Source organism: Dendrobates tinctorius, unplaced genomic scaffold (genome assembly GCF_039654945.1).
Source record: "Dendrobates tinctorius isolate UK_male_01 unplaced genomic scaffold, ASM3965494v1 ptg000075l, whole genome shotgun sequence".
Classification (NCBI taxonomy): Eukaryota; Metazoa; Chordata; class Amphibia; order Anura; family Dendrobatidae; genus Dendrobates; species Dendrobates tinctorius.
The window spans coordinates 326,631-351,097 of record NW_027361743.1 but is presented as its reverse complement, the minus strand read 5'-3'; the positions used below and the strand labels follow the sequence as shown (position 1 = coordinate 351,097).

The window sequence follows — 24,467 nt, the reverse complement described above, 5'->3', positions numbered from 1 at the left end:
TGGTCTTTATTTCTCAGAATCACAGACGCACCGTCCAGCGTCACTTCGGTAGGACACTCTACGTGGTCCAGAAAGCAACAGGCTGCTGCAAAATTGGATCTTGAAAGGGTCTTTCTGGAGCGGTCTGCAGTCCAGGTAGACAGTAACCAGCTCTACTTCCAGCACCGACTGGAGGAGGCGCAGCGGCTTCTGGAGGAGCAACATCTCAGCAACCTGCAGGTATGCAACTTGTAACACACCGGCAACAGCCCGGATTTCACCCTTTAGGTATATATATATCACAAAACTCAAGATAAAAAGCGGACGGCACCGCTGTTACCGTGTGACTTCAAATGATGTGCAGCATGCAGAAGCCCAGCAGCTGGGAATCTCGGGTGCCAGACCTGGAAACAGTCAATCCTGGGAATCCATGCAAAGAGAAGAGGTCGCACTCATCGAGATGGAAGTTTCACTGATTTATTGACATATCATGAACATGTCAAGTCGGGGGAGTGACATAAGGAGTGCTAGAAAGGCTGACAACGGCCGTTTCGCGCCGTTGAAGCGCTCGAGCAGCGCGAAACGGCCGTTGTCAGCCTTTCTAGCACTCCTTATGTCACTCCCCCGACTTGACATGTTCATGATATGTCAATAAATCAGTGAAACTTCCATCTCGATGAGTGCGACCTCTTCTCTTTGCATGGATATATATATATATATACCTGGACCTCTCCATTGTTAAATATTGTGGGGCAACATCTACACCCTCTTGGAAATGTATGACTAAAATGACAGCTGCGTCTCCACCTTTTGGGGCATTTAGTCTTCTTTTATTTGCTTACATGCATGTATTTTGGGCTAAAAAATCATTTGTGCAATTGGTTTCCATTAAGTATTTTGCACTTCTCAACCTTGTATTACTTCTGTGTTGCTGGCTGCAGAATGAGTTAACTGAGAATCTGTCAGTCAGCCCATTATGATGGTTTTTAATTCTTTTATCTTACTTGCTCTGAGCTCCTCTCAAATGATTTATGAACACAGACCACACCAAAGTTGAATGTGCCGGGAAACAAAGAGCCTATAAAGGCAAAACGGTGCAATTTTTTTTTATAAAGCCATATTGAATGGATGCACAATCAATGTTACTCAATTTCAACATCTGCAGGACCACCGGAGACCACCGAGTGCAGGATGTGACTGCCTGATGGCTGCACAGTGTAGGGACTAGGACCAAGATTCAAAGTCGGACACCAGAGTGCTCCACATTATCTGAGAGTGCTCAGGACTCCTCAATATTCAGGAGCTGCATTGTCAGGCCCAAATAAAAAGTGCAACTCCCGGTCACCTTCCACCATTACTACTCCCTGCGCAAGGCATCTGTAAGTCACACTGATCATTTCACACTAGTGTGCAACATGTTGATACGGGGTGTGAATTGCTTATTTCTTAGCAGTTTGATATGAAACCACTAGGTGGCAGTATTATTATTGGTTGGATGCTAAGGCACTGTATCTATCCATGTATCTGGGTCGTGTACATGCGCGGACATTCACACACCATAGATGATAGGACTAACGTAAAGGGGTTGTCCGGCCTTAGGCTACAAGTCTGCAGTCACTAATATGTGACTGCGGACTTGTCAATCCTTATATCGCATACACTTCATGTTGTGAGGATTCTCCGGTGGCGGGGCACATGACCGCAAACTACAGTCATGGCCAGAAAGTGTTGGCACCCTGGAAATTGTTCCAGAAAATGAAGTATTTCTCCCAGAAAATTATTGCAATTACACATGTTTTGTTATACACATGTTTATTTCCTTTGTATGTATTGGAATAACACAAAAAAACACAGAGAGAGAGAAAGGGGTTAAATTGGACTTAATTTTACACAAAACTCCAAAAATTGGCTGTACATAATAGTTGGCACCCTTTACTTTATATTTGGTTGCACTCCCTTTGGAATAAATAACTACAATCAATCGCTTCCTATAACCATCAACGAGCTTCTTACACCTCTCAACTGGAATTTTGGAGCACTCTCCTCTTGCAAACTGCTCCAAGTCTCTCATATTTTAGGCGTGCCTTCTCCCACTAGCAATTTTAAGATCTCTCCACAAGTGTTCAATGGGATTTAGATATGGACTCATTTCTGCCGCTTCAGAATTCTCCAGGCCTTTGTTTCCATCCATATCTGGGGGCTTCTGGCACTGGGCACTATGTTGCAACCCCAAATCCTTTGGTAATCTTCAGATTCACAAAGTCAAGGCACCCAATGCCAGAGGCAGCAAAACTACCACAAAACATCTTTGAACCTCCACCATATTTGACTGTAGGTACTGTGTTCTTTTCTTTGTGGCCTCATTCCGTTTTGGGTAAGCATTAGAATGAAGTGCTTTACTAAAAAGCTCTATCTTGGTCAGATCTGTCCGCAAGATGCTTTCCCAAAATTATTTTGGCTTACATATGTACATTTGGCAAACTGCAGTCTATCTTTATGTCTCTGTGCCAGCAGTGGGGTCCTCCTGGGTCTCCTGCCATAGCTTTCCATTTTGTTTAAATGTGGACGGATAGTTGGACCTTGATTGGGGCTGCTTATCCACGATCCGGACTATCCTGCGTTACAACCTTTCAGCAATTTTTCTCTGCCATCCACGTCCAGGGGACTTGGCTACAGTGCCATGGGTTGTAAACTTCTTAATTATGTTGCACATGGTGGACAAAGGAACATCAAGATCTCTGGAGGTGGACTTCTAACCTTGAGATTGTCCATATTGTGCAACAATTTTGGTTCTCAAGTCCTCAGACAGTTCTCTTCTCTTCTTTCTGTTCTCCATGCTTAGTGTGGCACACACAGGCACACAATGCAAAGATTGAGTCAACTTCTCCCCTTTTTATCTGCTTTTAGCAGTGATTTTCATATTGCCCACACCTGTTACTTGCCACAGGTAAGCTTGAACAAGCATCACATGCTTGGAACAAAGTTGTTTACCCACAATTTTGGAAAGGTGCCAACAATTTTGTCTGGTCCATTTTTGAGCTTTTGTGCGAAATTATGTCCAATTTGCCTTTTTTCTGTTTTTTTTCGTGTTGTTCCAATACACACAAAGGAAATAAACGTGTGTATGATAAAACATGTGATTGCAATAATTTTCTGGAAGAAATATTTCACTTTCTGGAACAGTTCGAAGGGTGTCATGACTTTAAGTGATTTGCATACATGCAGTTAACTACTTGCCAAGCGTGACCTCGCTCAATTCAAGTGTATTGAGCAAGACTGGAAACAGTCTAGTCGGAGTGTGGCCAGGAGTATACAAATCGCGTACTAGCGGTCCCATTACTGCCCACTACCGACTAAAGAGAATCAGAACAGCGCACAGTGCGCGCGATGTGAGGAATCACAAGTCTGAAGTCACATAAAGTTTCTCCATCTTCTCCTTTCTGTCAGTCCGTGAAAATCGGACCACACTCAGATGTCACTGGTCTTTCTGTAAACAGGTGGTTTAAGGATAGTCCAAATTTATTATATTGATGACCTGATTTCGGATTGGGGGGGGTCCAACATGGAACCACCACTGATCATAGGGATGGACACTGTGTGCAGAGCAGCACAGCGCCGTTCAGTGTGTAGTGGCCGTTCCTGGTACTGCAGCTCAATTCATATTGAAATGAATAGGAGCCGAGTTACTGTACCAAGGAACGACCACTACACACTGAACGGCGCTGTGCTGTTCTGTACCCTTAATACATGCAGCCACAACTGGAGCTGATCACACAATACCAGACCCCACCAATCTAATCTTGTTCACACGTTGCGTTTTTTTTTATGGTTTTTTTTAGTGCCTAGGAAAAACACATTTTCCATTAACAACAATATGAATGAGACTTCTAAAATTTCATTCACAAAGGACATTTTTTTTTTCCCTTGCTTTTTTTCACTTGTGCATTTTTTTAAAAAACATGACATTACGTGACAAACGTGTTTTACTGCAGTTTATCCCCCATGGTGGTTAAAAAGGGTTTTGCAGGAGAAAAAAAAAGCACTGAATTTTCACTGCAGTCTGTTGGCCATAGCCTGTTTTTTTTTCATGCAGAAGAAAAAATGAATCAAAAAAGCAACTTACCCTTTGTGTTCAGATTCCCTGCAGCACCTCCACAGGGGGAATTAAGTATTACATGGAACCCATTCACATCAGTGAGGACAGGTCCTCCAGAGCGAGAGGTGCTCTTTTTAATCTCAGTCCATGCTGGCCAAAAAAAAATCAAGAATCTGAGGAGAGGCGTCCCCTCTATTAAAGGGGTTGTTGACTGCCATCGGATAATAAAATCGCGGTATACTCCCCAACAAAACCAGGACCGTTCCTCTGATTGTAGCTCTTTGTCACATGACCTTGCTTTTTTACGTGACCACTGCAGCCAGTCAGTGGGTGCTAATCGGCTGAAGTTTTCAGTATTCCGTCCGGTCAGGGATATTTTTTTGTTATAATGGGCATTGGAGCCATTAAGAAGACATTGTCCATGTGTTGACAACCCCTTTAACTCAAAATTCTGTTTTGGTCAGCCCCTTATGGAGCCAGGTCTGACTTTTTTTGATTATCCCTGAAATATTTTTTTACATGCACCGACACGTGGATTGAATCGGATACGTAGAGACCAAGACTAATACATAAAAGACCCTGGGAAAGCCTGGCGGCAGCTGGACCCCTGAGCGTTTCCATATACAGTACAGTCCTGGAACTGATTTATTACAATCCAGACAGTGAGAAAACAAACAGCTCAGCACTCGGATTGCTCCAACATGTCCCGTCAGTGCTGGAACGCCACAAGGACGTCCTGGCCGGCCCCCAGTCATCCTTCACCCCGGTCACAAATAATGACATGTCTCCATTACAATCCGTCCATAATACAGTCGCATTGTGAAGCCTTCATTCACGCCACACGTCATAGGCTCAATTATGCCTTTAATCCAATTAGTACACTCTCCCCGTCTATCAGCGAGACGTCAGACATCAAGGGGCGCTCTCATCATAAAACCGTGTGCCGTAAACACCCGATGGGTGGGAGAACAGGAGAGGTGGGAGTTACGGGAAAAGATGGGAACTTCTCTGGAGGACTTCAGGTTAGTATCAATTAAAGGGAAATTCCACCATAATAGCTGGAGTCATCTTGAGGGACCAACTAATTTCCATGACCCTTTCCATATTGAAGACCGTGTATTAATCTCTAATACAGGAGCCAGAAGGACCATCCTCCCCGGGTATCGGATTGTTGCTGTGTTACGGTACAATGCTCCTGCCATCCCGACGATAAAGGATACAGACTGACCACTACCGACTGTATTCACCGTCGCTTAGTGGGGAGAAACAGAGTGGTCCGCCCGTTCTGTCACCCGGTCTAAAAGGGTAAGAGGGATAGATGTTAGTCTTTCTACTCTATCTACCCTTCTAGACCGGGTAACCGAACGGTTGGACCAGTCTGTTTGACCCGACTAAGCGACTGATAATACAATCTGTAGGGGTGAGGCTGTATCCTCTCTCGAAACAGGACTGAAAACTTAGACTAGGCTGTCCTGAGTAACTTTGGTGCCGGCAGGCTACATGTAGTTAGCTGCGGAGGAACAAACTTTTTTATTGTGGTTAAGGTGCATCGTTAGTGGCAGCAGACTTCACTCATAGTCTGTGTCCCCCAATGAATTTTTTAATACTCAACTTTTCAGAACCCATTTGCTCCTGGTCCAACGCTTCTCAGGTCCCCCTCAAGTCTCTGTAGTTTTTGTTTTGTCTGGACTCACCTGTGACTGCTGCAGTCAATCACTGGCTGCAGCAGTGAAACATTGGTCACTCCTGACTGTGATTGGCTACGGCAGTAACACGTCCGTCCAGACCGAGGAAGCACTCGGATTGTGTCGGATTGTGTACAGCAGTCTGACACGTTTTTACTTGATGTCCCCCTTTAACTGGTCAGTTTCCCTGGGGAAAGTAAGCCTTACATAGTGCCTGTTCATCTTAATGGGCTATAGTGTCTGTGTAACACAGAGCAGGTCCTCCAGAGCGAGAGGACCACTCAGTCCAAGAGAGGAGGATCCCCCTTTAATGAAAGAAGTAATCCAGTAAGTAAGGAAATATCATGAGATGGATCTAAAATTGAAATATATACAATGTAATCATATACTTTCATTAGGAAAGCTCCACCTATGTGCCACTGCCGGCACCAGTCCTGGCAGCGCTATCTCCAGCTTGGGTGTGACGCCGGTGAGGGCTCCCTGTGATGGCACAGAATGGTAATGCATATGAAGGGGGCTGGCTAATGGACTCATTTTGACGGCTAACACAGACATTGGCTTAGCCATCACTGGTTGCACGCCAAAATATCACCGAACTATACAGCCCCTTTGTAGAGGGTGTTCACTATTTAGCTATTAATGGTCTATAATATCGCTATCAGGTCGGCGGGTCTGGCACCCTGCACCTCCATTGACGTAAGCAATGTACAGAGCAGAACAGCACCTTTTACTGGCCGTTGTCGGGTACTACAGCTTAGCTCCCATTGAAGTGAATGTTATCTTAGCTGCAGTACCCAAGATCAGCCACTACACGGTGTATGGAGCTGTAATGTTTCGGCTACGTATACTATCTATATCCAGCCGCCGCCAGAGCTATAAACTGATTGGTTGGGGTACTGCGTGTCGGACCCTCATCTAATACTGATGACCAATTCTAAGAATAGGCCATTAATATCTAAGTGGACAACCCCTTTAACTTGGACATACTTTAAGGGGTTGAGTTGTATTGATATATCAGTTGGATATTTTTTACATACTGTCCTACCACGTGTGCACAGCCTTAGGCGGACGGCGTTGTCATGTAACAATGGTGAGTCGGGTGAGACGAGCAAATCCTTGCGCTGTGGGTAGATGAAGAGAGATGATGACATGCAGCCAACACGGGCATGGGACTGTAAGAGTTAACAAGCTAGTTAGGTAATAAAATAATACCGTCTAATCGTGTGTAATTACACGTGTGTGAAAATTACAGGGCAATAAGTACCGCCGGCATGAAGGCAGACACGGCTCATTGTTCAGTCCTCCTGACATTCTTCCACCATTTATCTTCTGTAGGAATGTGCTGTCATCAGCTAATCACCTATTGATTACATCAAGCTTTATGCTAAATGAATTTTTTTATAGTTTTTTTTTTATTTTCCATCTCACCATCTGTATAAAAACACATCTTCACGCTGACCAATAAGATTAATATTAGACTTCTGCTTCCTGTTCTTCACATGGACATTATGAGCTATAGCCTTACTCACACCCCTTATAGAAGTATAAAATCCCTGTGCATGAAGGAGGAGGAGGTGAGCTGTGACACCACCTATTGCTCATGGTGGATCCTGTGATATCTACTGTATATAGAGGTGTTATCAGTCATTGTACAGGAAGAGGAGGTGAGCTGTGACATTACCTATTGCTCATGGTGGATCCGGTATTATCTACCGTATATAAACGAGTTATCAGTCATTGTACAGGAGGAGAAGGTGAGCTGTGATATTGTCTATTGCGAATAGTGGATCCTGTATTAAATCCTTTATATAGAGGTTTTACCTGTCATTGTAATCCTGTCAGTGATGATAATGAGACTGCTGAAAAGTCTTTTATATCAAAGAGGAAATTTTACTCTACCCTTAGGCCTAGTGACCAATATGAAAAATTGTAAGATATCCATATATATATATATATATATATATATATATATATATATTTCAAAGAAAGTTGAGGCAGCGCACCATGTCCAAAGTTACAAAGTGCTCTTTATTAGACCATGCGGCGACGTTTCGGTCCTGGGTACAGTAACATGGAAAAATGTATAAAAAAAAAAATTAGCAAACATTTGTAAAATACACAAGGGTTTGTCTCACTCTGAATGCTTCCACCTGTTAAAATAAAAAGCTAACTATACTGACCTCCCGTGCCGGCGCTGTTCCTGCACTTAGGCTAGTTTCACACTTGCTTTTTTTTGCAGCGCGTTTTTCCCGCAAAAAAACGCATTGAAAAAACGCATACAAAAGCATACAACTGCTGCGTTTTTTTCAAGCATTTTTATGAGCATGCATGAAAAAAACGCAGCGTTTTTATGCGTTTGTATGCGTTTTTAGTGCGTTTTTACCGCGTTTGCGTTTTTTTCCAACATTAGGTGGCCCCTCACACTAACCCAAACCGTGACTTTACTAACCCTAACCCTGACCCTGACCCTAACCCTGACCCTAACCCTAACCCTGACCCTAACCCTTAACCAAATCATACTTAACCCTAACCCAAACCCTAAACCCTAACTAACCCTGACCCTAACCCTAACCCTAACCCTGACCCTAACCCTTAACAAAACCATACTTAACCCTGACCCTAACCCTAACCCTGACCCTAACCCTTAACCAAACCATACTTAACCCTAATCCTAACCCTGACCCTAACCCTTAACAAAACCATACTTAACCCTAACCCTGACCCTAACCCTGACCCTAACCCTAACCCTGACCCTAACCCTTAACCAAACCATACTTAACCCTAATCCTGACCCTAACCCTGACCCTAACCCTTAACAAAACCATACTTAACCCTGACCCTAACCCTAACCCTTAACCAAACCATACTTAACCCTAATCCTGACCCTAACCCTGACCCTAACCCTTAACCAAACCATACTTAACCCTAACCCTGACCCAAACTCCAACCCTAACCCTGACCCTAACCCTAACCCTAAACCCCCTTAACTAACCCTAACTCTAACCCAAACCCCTAAATTCCATGGTTAAAAAAAAAAAACGCATATGCAAAAAAACGCATACATGAGCATGCCAGTGCGCACATATGCGCATCCATAGGCTATAATGGCCATTTTTAGCGCAAAACGTGCGCATATGTGCGCATGCGCTTTTTTGCAGGGCCAAAAAATGCAACATGCTGCGTCTGGAAAATACAAACGCACACCCCAAAAAAACGCAGCGCATGAAAATCGCATACATGCGCTTACAAGCGCGCAGGTATGCGCACCCATGTTAAATATAGCGGAAAAAACGCATGCGCACATATGCGTTTTTTTCCAGCGCTAAAAAACGCAAATGTGAAACCAGCCTTACACCATTGTGTGCTCTGGCTCATTTTTTGGGTTTTGGTTCAGTTTTTTTGCACTTAGTACAAACTTGGTCGTGGTTCCCCGTTTGGGCTGTCCATTTTATTTATAAAGCTTTCCACAGACGGATGAACGGCTGCAGTCGGGCCCCAGGTCCTTTTCTGCCCTTATCTATTTGGACGTCTGCTGATACATAGTGAGGAGAACTACAAGAGTTAGGTACTGTCCCAATTGGGTGCACCCTGTCGCGGTGGGATGGATTTTACTTTTTTTTTTTTAATAAAAATAGCTTTAACTAAGTACCTTATGTTATGTACATGCATTATTACCATTGACTTATTACAGGGGATTTGCTCATTTTGTATTCATCGTGCTTTCCGATTATCTGCTCCATCGAATGGTCATTGTTGTTGCATCAATCAGTAGCATACGTGAATATAAGAAACCATTCTTCCTCCTAAATTCACCATCCACTCTGAAAAAACAGCTTAATTCTGACTTGGGCCAAGCAAACCAGACACTGTGAATTGTCAGATTAGATTGCTTATTCAATTGAGCTTTTAGGAGACGAGAGGGGGGACAGAAATATTGAGAAATTCCAATCACTGATTAGGTATGAACGGGTGGCCATCAGTCAGAATTTGGCTCAGAAGGCGATATCCAGCGCGCGGGACAAAGGACAGATGTCTTTTAAAATTAAGGGACAACACTGTAAATTTTGAGTCTTTTCATAAACTTGACGTATTTATCAATAAAAGTGTAAAAACATATGAAACGTTTATAATTTACCCCCCTCTATAAGGTCTATATGCCAGAATAGGTCTATATGCCAGAATAGGGGTTCTCTTCCTTGAGAAAACCACCGTTTAAGTTCCTAGTAATCACAGATTAGAGGTGGTAATCCGCCATTGATCTTATCGCTACGATTCTTTTCGCAGAATTTTCACCAAGAAGTTGAGCAGCTCGCACGTGCGGACAGCGTGTCAAGCTTGGACAGCCTAGAAGAAAATTTAGAGACGGTAAAAGAAGAAAACATATCGGCCTTTTCTTTTGACCCATTACACCAAGCACTTGCCAAAATATCTTCCTCTGTGAATAGAGGCTATCATAACACCGACGATCGTGCCAGTGGCTTAAAGAGTCACACAACCTGTCCTGAGCCTTTCCAACCTGAAGAGATGATCGTAGAAAAGCGCTTTGCGATGGGAGATGAAGAAGATTTCCCCCAAAATGGATTTCAGCCAATAATGATGGACACATTAGCAAGAAGTGGCAAAATCCATGCCGTAAGCACATACAACATCTCGTTACCAAATCAAGATCAGGAGTCTCGAGACTCAACTGCTTACAGTGTTGTAACTAGACCAAGCAAAGCCTGGTCAACTCCGGACCTAACTCCTAAAGACACAATTCAGAGTACCATGCCTTATTTTAATAAAGAAACTTTACAACACCCAGGACTATCTGCAAAACCCACAATGGCACAACCCATGGCAACCCCAGTGGTTGTTCCATTTCCCAACAGTTCTTCTGGCATAAGCACAGACTTAAAACCAAGTAAAAGCCGTTCTGTGAGCTCAATTCCAGACCTTGAGGTCCTTACGAATTTATACAATGCACAGTTTCACACCATGAAAATTGACCAGCATAAACCTTTAGAACCCAATAGTCGAGAGAGCCCGTTACATCAAAAAAGGTCTTCACCCACCCAAAACTCCAAAACTGAAACTGCACCAATACAGCATTCGAAGGGTCAGCAAAATGGAACAGATGATCCCGACCTGGCCTTGTCTACTTTCTGTAGACAGGTGAAAATAAATAGTGCTGGAAAAGAAGGGAAGAAGCTATTGAAGAGCATATTAAAGAAGGGCTCTACATCTGAGAACGGATTCCACAGGGCGATAGGTGTGAGCAAAGTGCTCCTTATCGGGGAAAGAGGCTCCACTGGCATTCGAGATAGTGTTGAACTCCTAAAAGAAAAAGAGCATAAGAGAACCAACAATAAAAAACTGAGATGGTTAGATGAAATCGAGAAAATCATGGATGATCAAGATGTCCGTGGTATGAACGGGACAATGCAGGCTATCAGAATGTCTCCTGATGAATCCCTAGCAACATATTGCAAAGAGAATGACCTAGCACATATGACTTCACAAAATGGCCCTGTCTTCTCTACAGGATACCATTTCTCTAAGCAGGCATGGATGGGGTCTAAAGATGAGGAATTGAACTCTGTAGGTCATATGCACACAGTGAGAAGCCCCCCAAAATCAAAGACTAAGGTAGTAAGACGTCCAAAATCAGCTAGAACCCCATCATCCATAGTGCACCGGACTAGAAAGGGCATTATCATCCGACCACAGTCGGCAACTGAGGCCAACAAGATAGCAAGGTCTCAGGGAAAGATTGTGACTCCACATCCTCCTCCGAGGCCCGGATCAGACAATACCAGAGAGCTTGTGACCAAAGCCAAGACTTTGCCGGTGAACACAGGCAATTCTACAGTCAATATCTTGAATAATGTTGTGTCCTCCACCAACAACATATTGAAGAAGGACAATGTGGCATACCAAACCATGCCTCATTCTTCAGGTGTTGCCCAAACCACTCAGGGATATGCTCCAGATTCGGACAGTTCTACAAAGGCTGCTCTCACTTTCAGTAGTGAACGAGTATTGGCGCTGCAGGAAACCTTGCCAGTTCCCGTAAAGCGGCACCCAGTGTTCGGGGAGAATGGATTGCGTTTGGATCACACACCTACCGATGACGAAATTGCACTCTTGTGGCAAGGAGTTCGAAGTGCCTTAACGCACAAAAATGCCACTGCAGGTGAGTGTAATATTTTTTCCATCAGTAATGTACGCCCCTGCCATCTCCGCTGTGCAGAATTGTTTTGTGAAAGGGACCTAAAAGCAGTGGGGGCTTTTGCAGATAAGTTGCTTTAGTTATTTATTATATTAATTGTTTGCAGAAAAGAAAAAAAACTGAGTATTTTAAGATATAAATAACTCTTAGTTTATTGTTAAAGGGGTTGTCCGGACCAAATCGATAAGTCTGCAGTCACACTGATAAGGAAAATATGAGTGTAAAACCGTTTATACAAATGTAAAAGACACAGTGGTCATAAATGTATATGCCGCCATACAGGGATCATATTATAGGTATATCTCAAAAAAAGCGCCAACTCATAGCAATAGTTCAAACTTCGAGGTCACCATAGAGAAAAAAATGTTTCCAACACATGTTTCACCTCTTTAGTATATTGCTTCCTCAGGGGGCCGAGACCCCATGTGGAAGCAATATACTGAAGATGCAAAAAGTGCATTGGTCGCCCACTCAAGGCCCAGCATAAGTATTGCCTGAAGTATTTTATTAAATTACACTTATCACTAAGTTTTTTTTTTATAATTAAAATGTATTAAAAATAATCCAGCAGTATCAGAACTGTCTGATATTATGTCATGTGATTCCTGTGACCAGTCAGCAATGACTTCTCTCTACTCTCTTTCTGATAAATCGTAGATCAGGAGGGAGTCATAGCTGCCGCTTGCTCTCACTTCTTCCGGATGTCAGTTATATCTGAAGGAGAGAAGAGTGAACTGGCGCTGACTGACCTCAGGGATTGCATGACATAACAATGTCACGTGAGCCGTGGGAGAGCCGATGCTGACACTTCTTGAACGGTGCTGGCACTGTAGGTGAGTATAGGTGTTATTATTTTACTGGTTGAAAACATTGGGATTCAGAAGGGGTTGTCTGTGTAGTGAACATCCTCTTTAAGGCTACTTTCAGACTTCCGGCTTTGGAATCCGGCGGCCTGCGGTGAAAAGCCGTAGTACCGGATGCGGCTGAAAACGCAGACACCGGATGCTTCATTTGGCCAGATACGGTGGAGGAGAAATTTAAAGGAACAGATCAGCAAATGTGAGTGAATATGAGAGAGAGTGAGAGGGAGATTTTATTTTTTGCCGCCGCTTGCAGGGTTAATTGACGTGGAGAGATCCGCTTGCAGGGTCAATTGACGCGGAGAGATTTTATTTTTGCCGCCGCTTGCAGGGTTAATTGACGCCCGAGGAAATATGCCGGTCATGCGCAGTAGAGCAAAGCGGTCCGGCAGAGGGACCACAACGCCACATCGTCACTTTTCGCCGGATCCGGGAAAAGCCGGACGCGCCGCGTGTTAATGCGGCGTCATCTGGCAACAATGTATCCCAATGTGGTAAAAGCCGGATCCGGCACCACATATCTCCAGATCCGGTTTGTGAAATTTTCGCCGCAGGGTGCCAGAATCAAAAAGCCGGAAGTCTGAAAGTAGCCTCAGGCCTCATTCACATGTCAGTGTTTTTGATCAGTATTTCATCAGTATTTATATGCCAAAACCAGGAGTGTCTCCAAAACAGAGAATAGGTATCAGTCTTTCAGTTATAGTTTTTCTATGTAAGTTCCACTCCTGGTTTTGGCATACAAACACTGTTGCAAAAATACTGACGTGTGAATGAGGCCTAAGAGAGCGGGCGGGCAGCTTTGAAGAATGAGCATGTTTGTTTTTTTTTATGTTTTGTTTTTTTAACTGCTTCAGGTTTTCTGAACTATGAAGCGGTTAAAAGAAGTGACTAGTGTTGAGCATTCCGATACCGCAAGTATCGGGTATCGGCCGATACTTGCTGCATCGGAATTCCGATACCGACTTCCAATATTTTTTCAATATCGGAATTCGGCATCGGAATCGGAAGTTCAAAGTTGATTGACAGACTGACGTCATCATGATGCGCGGTGTGTGCGCATCATGATGCGCCGTCATTTCGGGCCTTCCGGGGGTCTCTGCCGGCCTGCCGGGGGGCTGTGCCGGCCTGCCGGGGGGCTGTGCCGGCCTGCCGGGGGGCTGTGTGGACTGCCCGGGGTCTGTACCGGCCTGCCGGGGGGCTGTGCCGGCCTGCCGGTGGTCTGTGCACCCTGTGGGGGTCTGTACCGGCCTGCCGGGGGGCTGTGCCGGCCTGCCGGTGGTCTGTGCACCCTGTGGGGGTCTGTACCGGCCTGCCGGGGGGCTGTGCCGGCCTGCCGGGGGGCTGTGCTGATGTCCGGGGGTCTGTGCAAGCATCGTCCGATGGGACTACAAGTCCCATCGGATGCCTGCTACCATGACAGTGATTGACACATTAGCCAATGATGGGACAGTAGTAGTCCCATCATCCGGCTAATGTGTTAAATGTTAAAAAAAAAAAAAAATACTACATACATACTACATGCATGCTACATACATACTACATGCATGCTACATACATACTACATGCTACATACATACTACATATATACTACATACTTACTACATACATGCTACATACATACTACATGCATGCTACATACATACTACATGCATGCTACATACATACTACATGCTACATACATACTACATATATACTACATACATACTACATACATGCTACATACATACTGCATGCTACATACATACTACATACATACTACATGCATGCTACATACATACTACATGCATGCTACATACATACTACATGCTACATACATACTACATATATACTACATACATACTACATACATGCTACATACATACTGCATGCTACATACATACTACATACATACTACATACATACTACATGCATGCTACATACATACTACATGCATGCTACATGCATGCTACATACATACTACATGCTACATACATACCACATACATACTACATACATACTACATACTACATATATACTACATGCATGCTACATACATACTACATGCTACATACATACCACATACATACTACATACATACTACATGCTACATACATACTACATATATACTACATGCATGCTACATACATACTACATGCTACATACATACCACATACATACTACATACATGCTACATATATACTACATGCATGCTACATACATACTACATATATACTACATGCATGCTACATACATACTACATGCTACATGCATGCTACATACATACTACATACATACTACATACAATACATACCACATATATACTACATACATACAATACATTCATACAATACATACATAGACATACAGTACATATAACAGAGTAACATACTTACCAATACTTGTCACATTGTTCCCCGAAGCCATTGTCTTTTCCGGAATAAATATTAACATAACAAACCACAAAAATACTCACCCACGATCCGAAGCAGTCCACGAGTGTGTCCCACGACGATCTTGGGTAGAGAACTGCAGCATCAGATGATGCTGCCGTTCTCTACGGGCTGCAGGAATCCAATGACGGAAGGTAGGTATCCTTCCGCACTGTATTCCTCCGCCACTTAAAAAAAAAAAGTCCCTAGTCTCACTTTATGCCATTGCTGCGTGGGAATTTCCATCTGATGCTGCAGTTCTCTACCCAAGATCGTCGTGGGACACACTCGTGGACTGCTTCGGATCGTGGGTGAGTATTTTTGTGGTTTGTTATGTTAATATTTATTCCGGAAAAGACAATGGCTTCGGGGAACAATGTGACAAGTATTGGTAAGTATGTTACTCTATGTTATATGTACTGTATGTCTATGTATGTATTGTATGAATGTATTGTATGTATGTAGTATATATGTGGTATGTATGTAGCATGTAGTATGTATGTAGTATGTATGTAGCATGCATGTAGCATGTAGTATGTATGTAGCATGCATGTAGTATATATGTAGTATGTATGTAGCATGCATGTAGTATATATGTAGCATGTATGTAGTATGTATGTGGTATGTATGTAGCATGTAGTATGTATGTAGCATGCATGTAGTATATATGTAGTATGTATGTAGCATGTAGTATGTATGTAGTATGTATGTGGTATGTATGTAGCATGTAGTATGTATGTAGCATGCATGTAGTATATATGTAGTATGTAGTATGTATGTAGTATGTATGTGGTATGTATGTAGCATGTAGTATGTATGTAGCATGCATGTAGCATGCATGTAGTATGTATGTAGCATGCATGTAGTATGTATGTAGCATGCATGTAGTATGTATGTAGTATGTATGTTGCATGTAGTATGTAGCATGCATGTAGTATATATGTAGTATGTATGTAGCATGTAGTATGTAGCATGCATGTAGTATATATGTAGTATGTAGCATGTAGTATGTATGTAGCATGCATGTAGTATATATGTGTTATGTATGTAGCATGTAGCATGCATGTAGCATGCATGTAGTATGTATGTAGTATATATGTGGTATGTATGTAGCATGCAGTATGTATGTAGCATGCATGTAGTATATATGTAGTATGTATGTTGCATGTAGTATTTATGTAGTATGAATGTAGCATGTATGTAGTATGTAGTATGAATGTAGCATGTATGTAGTATGCATGTTGTATGTATGTAGCATGTAATTTTTTTTTTTTTTTTTTACATTTAACACATTAGCCGGATGATGGGACTACTACTGTCCCATCATTGGCTAATGTGTCAATCACTGTCATGGTAGCAGGCATCGCCCGATGGGACTTGTAGTCCCATCGGACGATGCCTGCACAGACCCCCGGAGCCTGCACAGACCACCGGCAGGCCGGCACAGCCCCCCGGCAGGCCGGCACAGCCCCCCCGGAGCCTGCACAGCCCCCCGGCAGGCCGGCACAGCCCCCCGGCAGGCCGGCACAGCCCCCCGGAGCCTGCACAGAGCACCGGCAGGCCGGCACAGACCACCGGAGCCTGCACAGACCCCCTGGCAGGCCGGCACAGCCCCCCGAAAGGCCCGTACAGACCCCAGAGAGGCTGTACAAGGGCAGGAAAGGGTTTTTCTTATTCCGATACCGGAAGTCCCATAGACTTGAATGGGACTTCCGGTATCGGAATCGGCGATACCGATACTTTTTTTAAAGATCGGCCGATACCATCCGATACGATACTTTGAAGTATCGGACGGTATCGCTCAACTCTAGAAGTGACCCAAGATTGTGCACTTGTTCAATGGCGTGTTTACATTGTTGTGCACTATGTTCATTTTATAGGCACTTTTACGCCATGTGCACATGTTCTTTCTGGTCATATGCTCCATTTTTTTTCCATTTTTTTCCACACACTGTGATTATATGTATTTTTTTTGTTTTTCATTCACAGATTTGGTTTATGAAAAAAAATAACTCATCTGCGCTGCCCCATTGCATAACATTGCTTCTAGTGCTGCACATTTTTCACGTTACACCCACAAATATAAATATACTAGAAATAGGCCCGATGCTATTGCATCAGGAGTGTGGTGAAATGAACATCCGCTGGCGGGCGGCTCAGTCAATGAGCAGTGCCGCGCGGGATTTGAATCGCTCGCCAAAGCCGCGCGGCACCACTCATTGGCTGAGCGCCCCTGCCGGCTGAGCCAATGAGAGGTGCCGCACGGGATTTGAATGCATACATGTCCCTCTCACCCCCCAGTCCTGATATGCATGGTCCCTCACCCCCCTATCCTGGTATGCATCGTCCTCTCACCCCCAATTCTGATATGCATGGTCCTCTTACACCCCAATCCTGATATGCATGGTCCCCTCACCCCTATCCTGGTATGCATGCTAGCTCTGCTATGTAGGGTCACCTCACCCATATTAAACTGCACACATACAAAAAAAAAACATTTATACTCACCTTTCTTCCCTGTGCTCAAGCGCTGTCCCGTTCTGCCGGAGGCCGGGACAGGAATGCCGGAGTACATACATGCCCATACCGCGCTGTCCGGCGCCATATTGCTGAAGGCACACTGCAAATGTGTTTTCAATAAAATGGGGCCGGATAGTGCTATGCGCATGCGCGGTTCCGACACCACATTCTTGCCCCCCAGTCTCCGGTGAGAAGAGAAGCGCCGCTGCAACGCTCCTCCTAGTCAGGTAAGTTTGTAAGTAATTCCCCGCCCCGCCGGCTGAGCCAATGAGCGGTGCCGCACGGGATTTGAATCCCCCCCCCAAGCCTCAGCCGACGAGCGGCTCCGCTAATGAGCGGAGCCCAGCGGCTTTAGCGGGGGATTTGAATCCTGCACCGCGGCTTGGCAGGGGTTTCAAATCCTGCGCGAAAACGCTCATTTGCTCAGCCGGCGGGGGATATGAATCCCGGCCGCCATATCGGAATACCCATAACTTGGGTGCAGTAGCTTAACTACAAAGTTGCCCCGGTTCGAACTTTCAAATGGGGGCCCCCATGCCAAAATGCATGCACATCTCCGCTCCGTCCACCTCGTGCGCGTGCGGCTCTGCTCCGTCCACCTCGTATGCGCGCGGCTTCTCTCTGTACACTGCGTACACACGCGGCTCTGCTCCGTACACCTCGTACACACGCGGCTCCGCTCCGAACACCTCATACACACGCGGCTCCGCTCCGCACACCTCGTACACACGCGGCTCCGTTCCGTACACCTCACAGACGCAGCTCCGCTCCGTTCACCTCGTACACCCGCGGCTCCGCTCGAAAATGCCAAATGCATGCACATCTCCGCTCCGCCCACCTCGTGCGCATGCGGCTCCGCTCCGTCCACCTCGTATGCGCGCGGCTTCTCTCTGTACACCGCGTACACACGCGACTCCACTTCATACATGGGTCCGCTCATCTTGTACACCTCGTACACACGCGGCTACGCTCCGTACACCTCGTATGCGCGCGGCTCCGCTCCGTCCATCTCGAACGCGCGCGGCTTCTCTCCGTACACCTCGTACAGACGTGGCTCCGCTCCGTACACCTCGTACACACGCGGCTCCACTCCGTACACCTCGTACACACGCGGCTCCACTCCGTACACCTCGTACACACGCGGCTCCGCTCCGTACACCTCGTACACACGTGGCTCCGCTCCGTACACCTCGTACACACGTGGCTCTGCTCCGTACACCTCGTACACACGTGGCTCCGCTCCGTACACCTCGTACACACGTGGCTCTGCTCCGTACACCTCGTACACACGCGGCTCCGCTCCGTGCACCTCGTACACACGCGGCTCCGCTCCGTACACCTCGTACACACGTGGCTCCGCTCCGTACACCTCGTACACACGTGGCTCCGCTCCGTACACCTCGTACACACGTGGCTCTGCTCCGTACACCTCGTTCACACGCGGCTCCGCTCCGTAAACATCCTCGTTCACACGCGGCTCTGCTCCGTACACCTCGTACACACGCGGCTCCGCTCCGTACACCTCGTACACACGCGGCTCCGCTCCGTACACCTCGTACACACGCGGCTCCGCTCCGTACACCTCGTACACACACGGCTCCGCTCCGTACCGTACACCTCGTACACACGCAGCTCCGCTCCGTACACCTCGTACACGCGCGGTTCCGCTACGCACACCCTGTAGACATACGGCTCCGCTCCTTATACACACACGGCTCCGCACCGTACCGTACACCTTGTACACACGCGGCTCCGCTCCGTAAACATCCTCGTTCACACGCGGCTCTGCTCCGTACACCTCGTACACACGCGGCTCCGCTCCGTACACCTCGTACACACGCGGCTCCACTCCGTACACCTCGTACACACACGGCTCCGCTCCGTACCGTACACCTCGTACACACGCAGCTCCGCTCCGTACACCTCGTACACGCGCGGTTCCGCTACGCACACCCTGTAGACATACGGCTCCGCTCCTTATACACACACGGCTCCGCACCGTACCGTACACCTTGTACACACGCGGCTCCGCTCCGTACACCTCGTACACACGTGGCTCCGCTCCGTACACCTCGTACACACGAGGCTCCGCTCCATACACCTCGTACACACGCGGCTCCGCTCCGTAAACATCCTCGTTCACACGCGGCTCCGCTCCGTACACCTCGTACACACGCGGCTCCGCTCCGTACACCTCGTATACACGCGGCTCCGCTCCGTTCACCTCGTACACACGCGGCTCCGCTCCGTTCACCTCATACACACGCGGCTCCGCTCCGTACACCTCGTACACCCGCGGCTCCGCTCCGTACACCTCGTACACACGCAGCTCCGCTCCATACCGTACACCTCGTACACACGCAGCTCCGCTCCGTACACTTCGTACACGCGCGGTTCCACTACGCACACCCTGTATACATACGGCTCAGCTCCTTACACCTTATACACACACGGCTCCGCTCCATACACCTCCCATACACGTGGCTCCGCACCGTACCGTACACCTTGTACACACGTGGATCCGCTCCGTACACCTCGTACACGCGTGGCTCGGCACACCCTGTACACCTCATACACACACAGCTCCCCTCCGTACACCTCGCACACGTGGCTCCACTCCGTACACCTCGTACACACACGGCTCCGCTCAGTACACCTCATACACACACGTGGCTCCGCTCCGTACACCTCGCACACACGTCGCTCCGCTCAGTACAACTCGCACACACGTGGCTCCGCTCCGTACGCCGCGTATACACGCGTCTCCGTTCCGTACACCTCCTAAACACGCGGCTTCGCTCCGTACACCTCGTACACATGCGGCTACGCTCCGCACACCCTGTACACATGCGGCTCCGCTCTGTACACCTCATACACACGCGGCTCCGCTCCGTACACCTCGTACACATGCGGCTCCGCTCTGTACACGTCATACACACCCGGCTCCGCTCCGTACACCTCACACACACGTGGCTCCGCTCCGTACACCTCGTAAACACGCGGCTCCGCTCCGTACACCTCGTACACATGCGGCTACGCTCCGCACACCCTGTACACATGCGGCTCCGCTCTGTACACCTCATACACACGCGGCTCCGCTCCGTACATCTCGTACACATGCGGCTCCGCTCTGTACACCTCATACACACGCGGCTCCGCTCCGTACACCTCACACACACGTGGCTCCGCTCCGTACACCTCGTAAACACGCGGCTCCGCTCCGTACACCTCGTACACATGCGGCTACGCTCCGCACACCCTGTACACACGCGGCTCCGCTCCGTACACCTCACACACACGTGACTCCGCTCCGTACACCTCGTAAACACGCGGTTCCACTCCGTACACCTCGTACACATGCGGCTACGCTCCGCACACCCTGTACACATGCGGCTCCGCTCTGTACACCTCATACACACGCGGCTCCGCTCCGTACATCTCGTACACATGCGGCTCCGCTCTGTACACCTCATACACACGCGGCTCTGCTCCGTACACCTCACACACACGTGGCTCCGCTCCGTACACCTCGTAAACATGCGGCTCCGCTCCGTACACCTCACACACGTGGCTCCGCTCCGTACACCTCATACACATGCGGCTCCGCTCCGTACACCTTGTACACACACGGCTCTGCTCCGTACACCTCGTACACATGCGGCTCCGCTCCGTACACCTCGTACACATGCGGCTACGCTCCGCACACCCTGTACACACGCGGCTCCGCTCCGTACACCTCGTACACTCGTGGCTCCGCTCCGTACACCTCGTACACACGCGGCTCCGCTCCGTACACCTCACACACACGTGGCTCCGCTCCGTACACCTCGTACACATGCGGCTCCGCTCCGTACACCTCGTACACACACGGCTCTGCTCCGTACACCTCGTGCACACACGGCTCCGCTCCGTACACCTCGTACACACACGGCTCCACTCCGTACACCTCGTACACACACGGCTCTGCTACATCCACCCTGAGTGTAACCCCTCCTGACCCCACACGTAAAACTTCCCCTCATCCAGCACCATGACAACCAACACAACAAAGTCCTGCACATAACGAGGCCCCGATTATGTGACCCCTGACTCCGCCCCTCCTGTGACCTCATCATAGGTTCTGTGCGCACAGAGCAGCCATCGCCTCAGGCCAATTGCAGCCTGGCAGCCACGGAGCTGCACAGCCAATGAGCGGCTGCAGCTCCTCGATCGGGCCCCAAAGCACTCCGTGCGTACCCCTACGACTGTGGTAGCTAGCCCCTGCTTGGGTGTTCCAATATGGCGGTCGGCTCTGTCACAGCTTCCGATCGTGGTGCATTGTGGAAGCGACACAAGCGCCGGAAGTGTGTGACAGTTTATTGGTAATTATATTAGATTTTATTGGGATTTTGCGTGATATACCAACACAAAGTAACAAGTATTTGAGAAGTGTTAAGGAAATGATACATGGTTTTCTAAAAACATTTTAAAAATATATCTGAATATTGTGAGGTGTGTTTGTATTCAACCCCCTGTAGTCTAATACCCCTAAATAAAATCTTGAGTGACCAATTGCCTCCAGAAGACACAAAATTATATAATTTATTCTCAGCATAGCTACAGCTGTTCTGTGAAGCCCTCAGAGGTTTGTGTGAGAACATTGGGGATCAAACAACATCACGGAAACCAAGGAGCCCACCAGACAGGTCAGGGATAAAGTTGTGGAGGAGAGTTAAGCAGAGTTAGGTTATAAAAAAAATAGCACAAGCTCTGAACATCTCACAGAGAACTGTTCAATCCATCATCGAAAAATGGGAGGAGTATGGCAGAACTGCAAACCTACCAAGACATGGCCGTCCACCTAAACTGACATACCAAGAAAGGAGAGCACTAATTAGAGAAGCAGCCAAGAGGCCCATTGTCACTCTGGAGGAGCTGCAGAGATCCACAGCTCAGGAAGGAGAATCTGTCCACAGGGCAACGGTTAGTCGTATACACCACAAATCTTGTCTTTACGGCTAGAAGAAAGACATTTTTGAAAGCAGTCTGCAAAAAGCCATGTAGGCTTAGTAGTAATTGCAGTGAAAGGTGGGCCTACAAAGTATTGACTCGAGGGCTGAACACTAGAGCACGTAACAATTTTCAGATTTATATTTTTAAAATATTTAGAAAACCCATGAAATCGTTTCCTTTACAAGTCATAAATGCAGCTGCTTCGTGTTGGAATATCACATAAAATCCCAATAAAATACATTTACCTTTTTAAGTTTGTGGGTGCAATGTGGAAAAGTTCACGGGGTATGAATACTTTTTCAAGGAACTGTATAATGGAGCTTTTTGTACAGAATCCATCAGAAAAAAATGTCGGTATGGAATTGGTGGCGTAATGAGAGTACAGATACAGTGGGGAAAATAAGTATTTGATACTCTGCCGATTTTGTACGTTTTCCCACCTACAAAGAATGGAGAGGTCTGTAATTTTTATCGTAGGTACACTTCACCTGTGATAGACAGAATCTAAAAATAAAAAACAGAAAATTACATAATGCCGTGAAGTATGGTGGGGGGGAGACATCATACTTTGGCATGCTTTTCTGCAAAGTGGACAGGCACCAAAGTGAAGGGAGGATGGATGGGGCCATGTATCATGAGATTTTGGCCAACAACCTCCTTCCCTCAGTAAGAGCATTGAAGATTGGTTGTGGCTGGGGCTTTTTGTGAATTTCCCAGGTGTCAGGGCACAGATACGCTATCAAAAATGGAGTGCCATCTTTGGCTGGCTTTCTAGTCACTGGCTTTGTTAAGGTTGGAGCACCGAGTGGTTGGCATTAATAGTGGGGAACTGTGGCTCGCACTAATAGGGGCACCGTGTGGCTGGGGAGGCAGGGTTGATATGTTGTTATATAGAAGGCGGAGACCATGTATCATGGGGGGAAATAAGTATTTGATACATTGCCGATTTTGCAACCTCCTGACCTCAGTAAGAGCAATGAAGATGGGTTGTGGCTGGGTTTTCCTGACAATGATCTGAAACACACAGTCCGGGCAACTGAGGAGTGGCTCCATAAGAAGCATTTCAAGGTCTAAGGAGTGGCCTAGCCAGTCTCCAGACACGAATCCAATAGAAAATCTTTGAAAGGACCTGAAACTCAATGTTGCCCAGTGATAGCCCCCAAACCTGAAAGATCTGGAGAAGATCTCTATGGAGGAGTGGGCCAAAATCCCTGCTGCAGTGTGTGCAAGCCTGATCATCACAGAGCGCTAACAATGTGCATGACCGGTCAGCCTCGCTGCATTTACAGTCCATGTGATGTCATGAACACGGTTCCTCGTTACACCTCCGTCCCCCGGACTGTTTTGCGTTTTCATCATTGATGCTGATGTGACTAATCGTCCGCTCTTGTATTTCAGGTGATTTCCGTGCCGCTGATCTGCCCTCTCATCTACAGCACACGCGACCCAACCTGTCGCACATCATCATTGATGGCGCAGCACTGAATAACTGGAAGACGCTTTCCAGATTGAATGGCTTTTCCTCTCCACTTAATAATGGTGAGATTTAGATTCTGCAGCACCGGTACCCACTGAGCCGACCTTTTCACTCTGGGGTAGTCGCAGACTAGTCTCATTTTGTAAGGATGTGTCCTCAACTTGTAAAATTCGGGCAAAACCAAACGGTTTTTGCTGTGTTTTTCTGGAAAAATTTGACAAAAATCCGTCTGGATTTTA

At 46.9% G+C, this 24,467-nt stretch overlaps 1 protein-coding gene across 1 annotated transcript in view; it reads left to right on the top strand.

The window, feature by feature from the left end:
• The window catches only part of CEP126 (centrosomal protein 126), a 91,491-nt gene that overhangs the window by 41,144 nt on the left and 25,880 nt on the right, over window positions 1-24,467 (top strand). Inside the window, exons 5-7 of the mRNA XM_073582935.1 lie at window positions 18-219; window positions 10,045-11,935; window positions 24,150-24,290. Of these exons, the coding sequence (XP_073439036.1) occupies window positions 18-219; window positions 10,045-11,935; window positions 24,150-24,290 (2,234 nt within the window). The remainder of the gene's footprint in view (window positions 1-17; window positions 220-10,044; window positions 11,936-24,149; window positions 24,291-24,467) is intronic.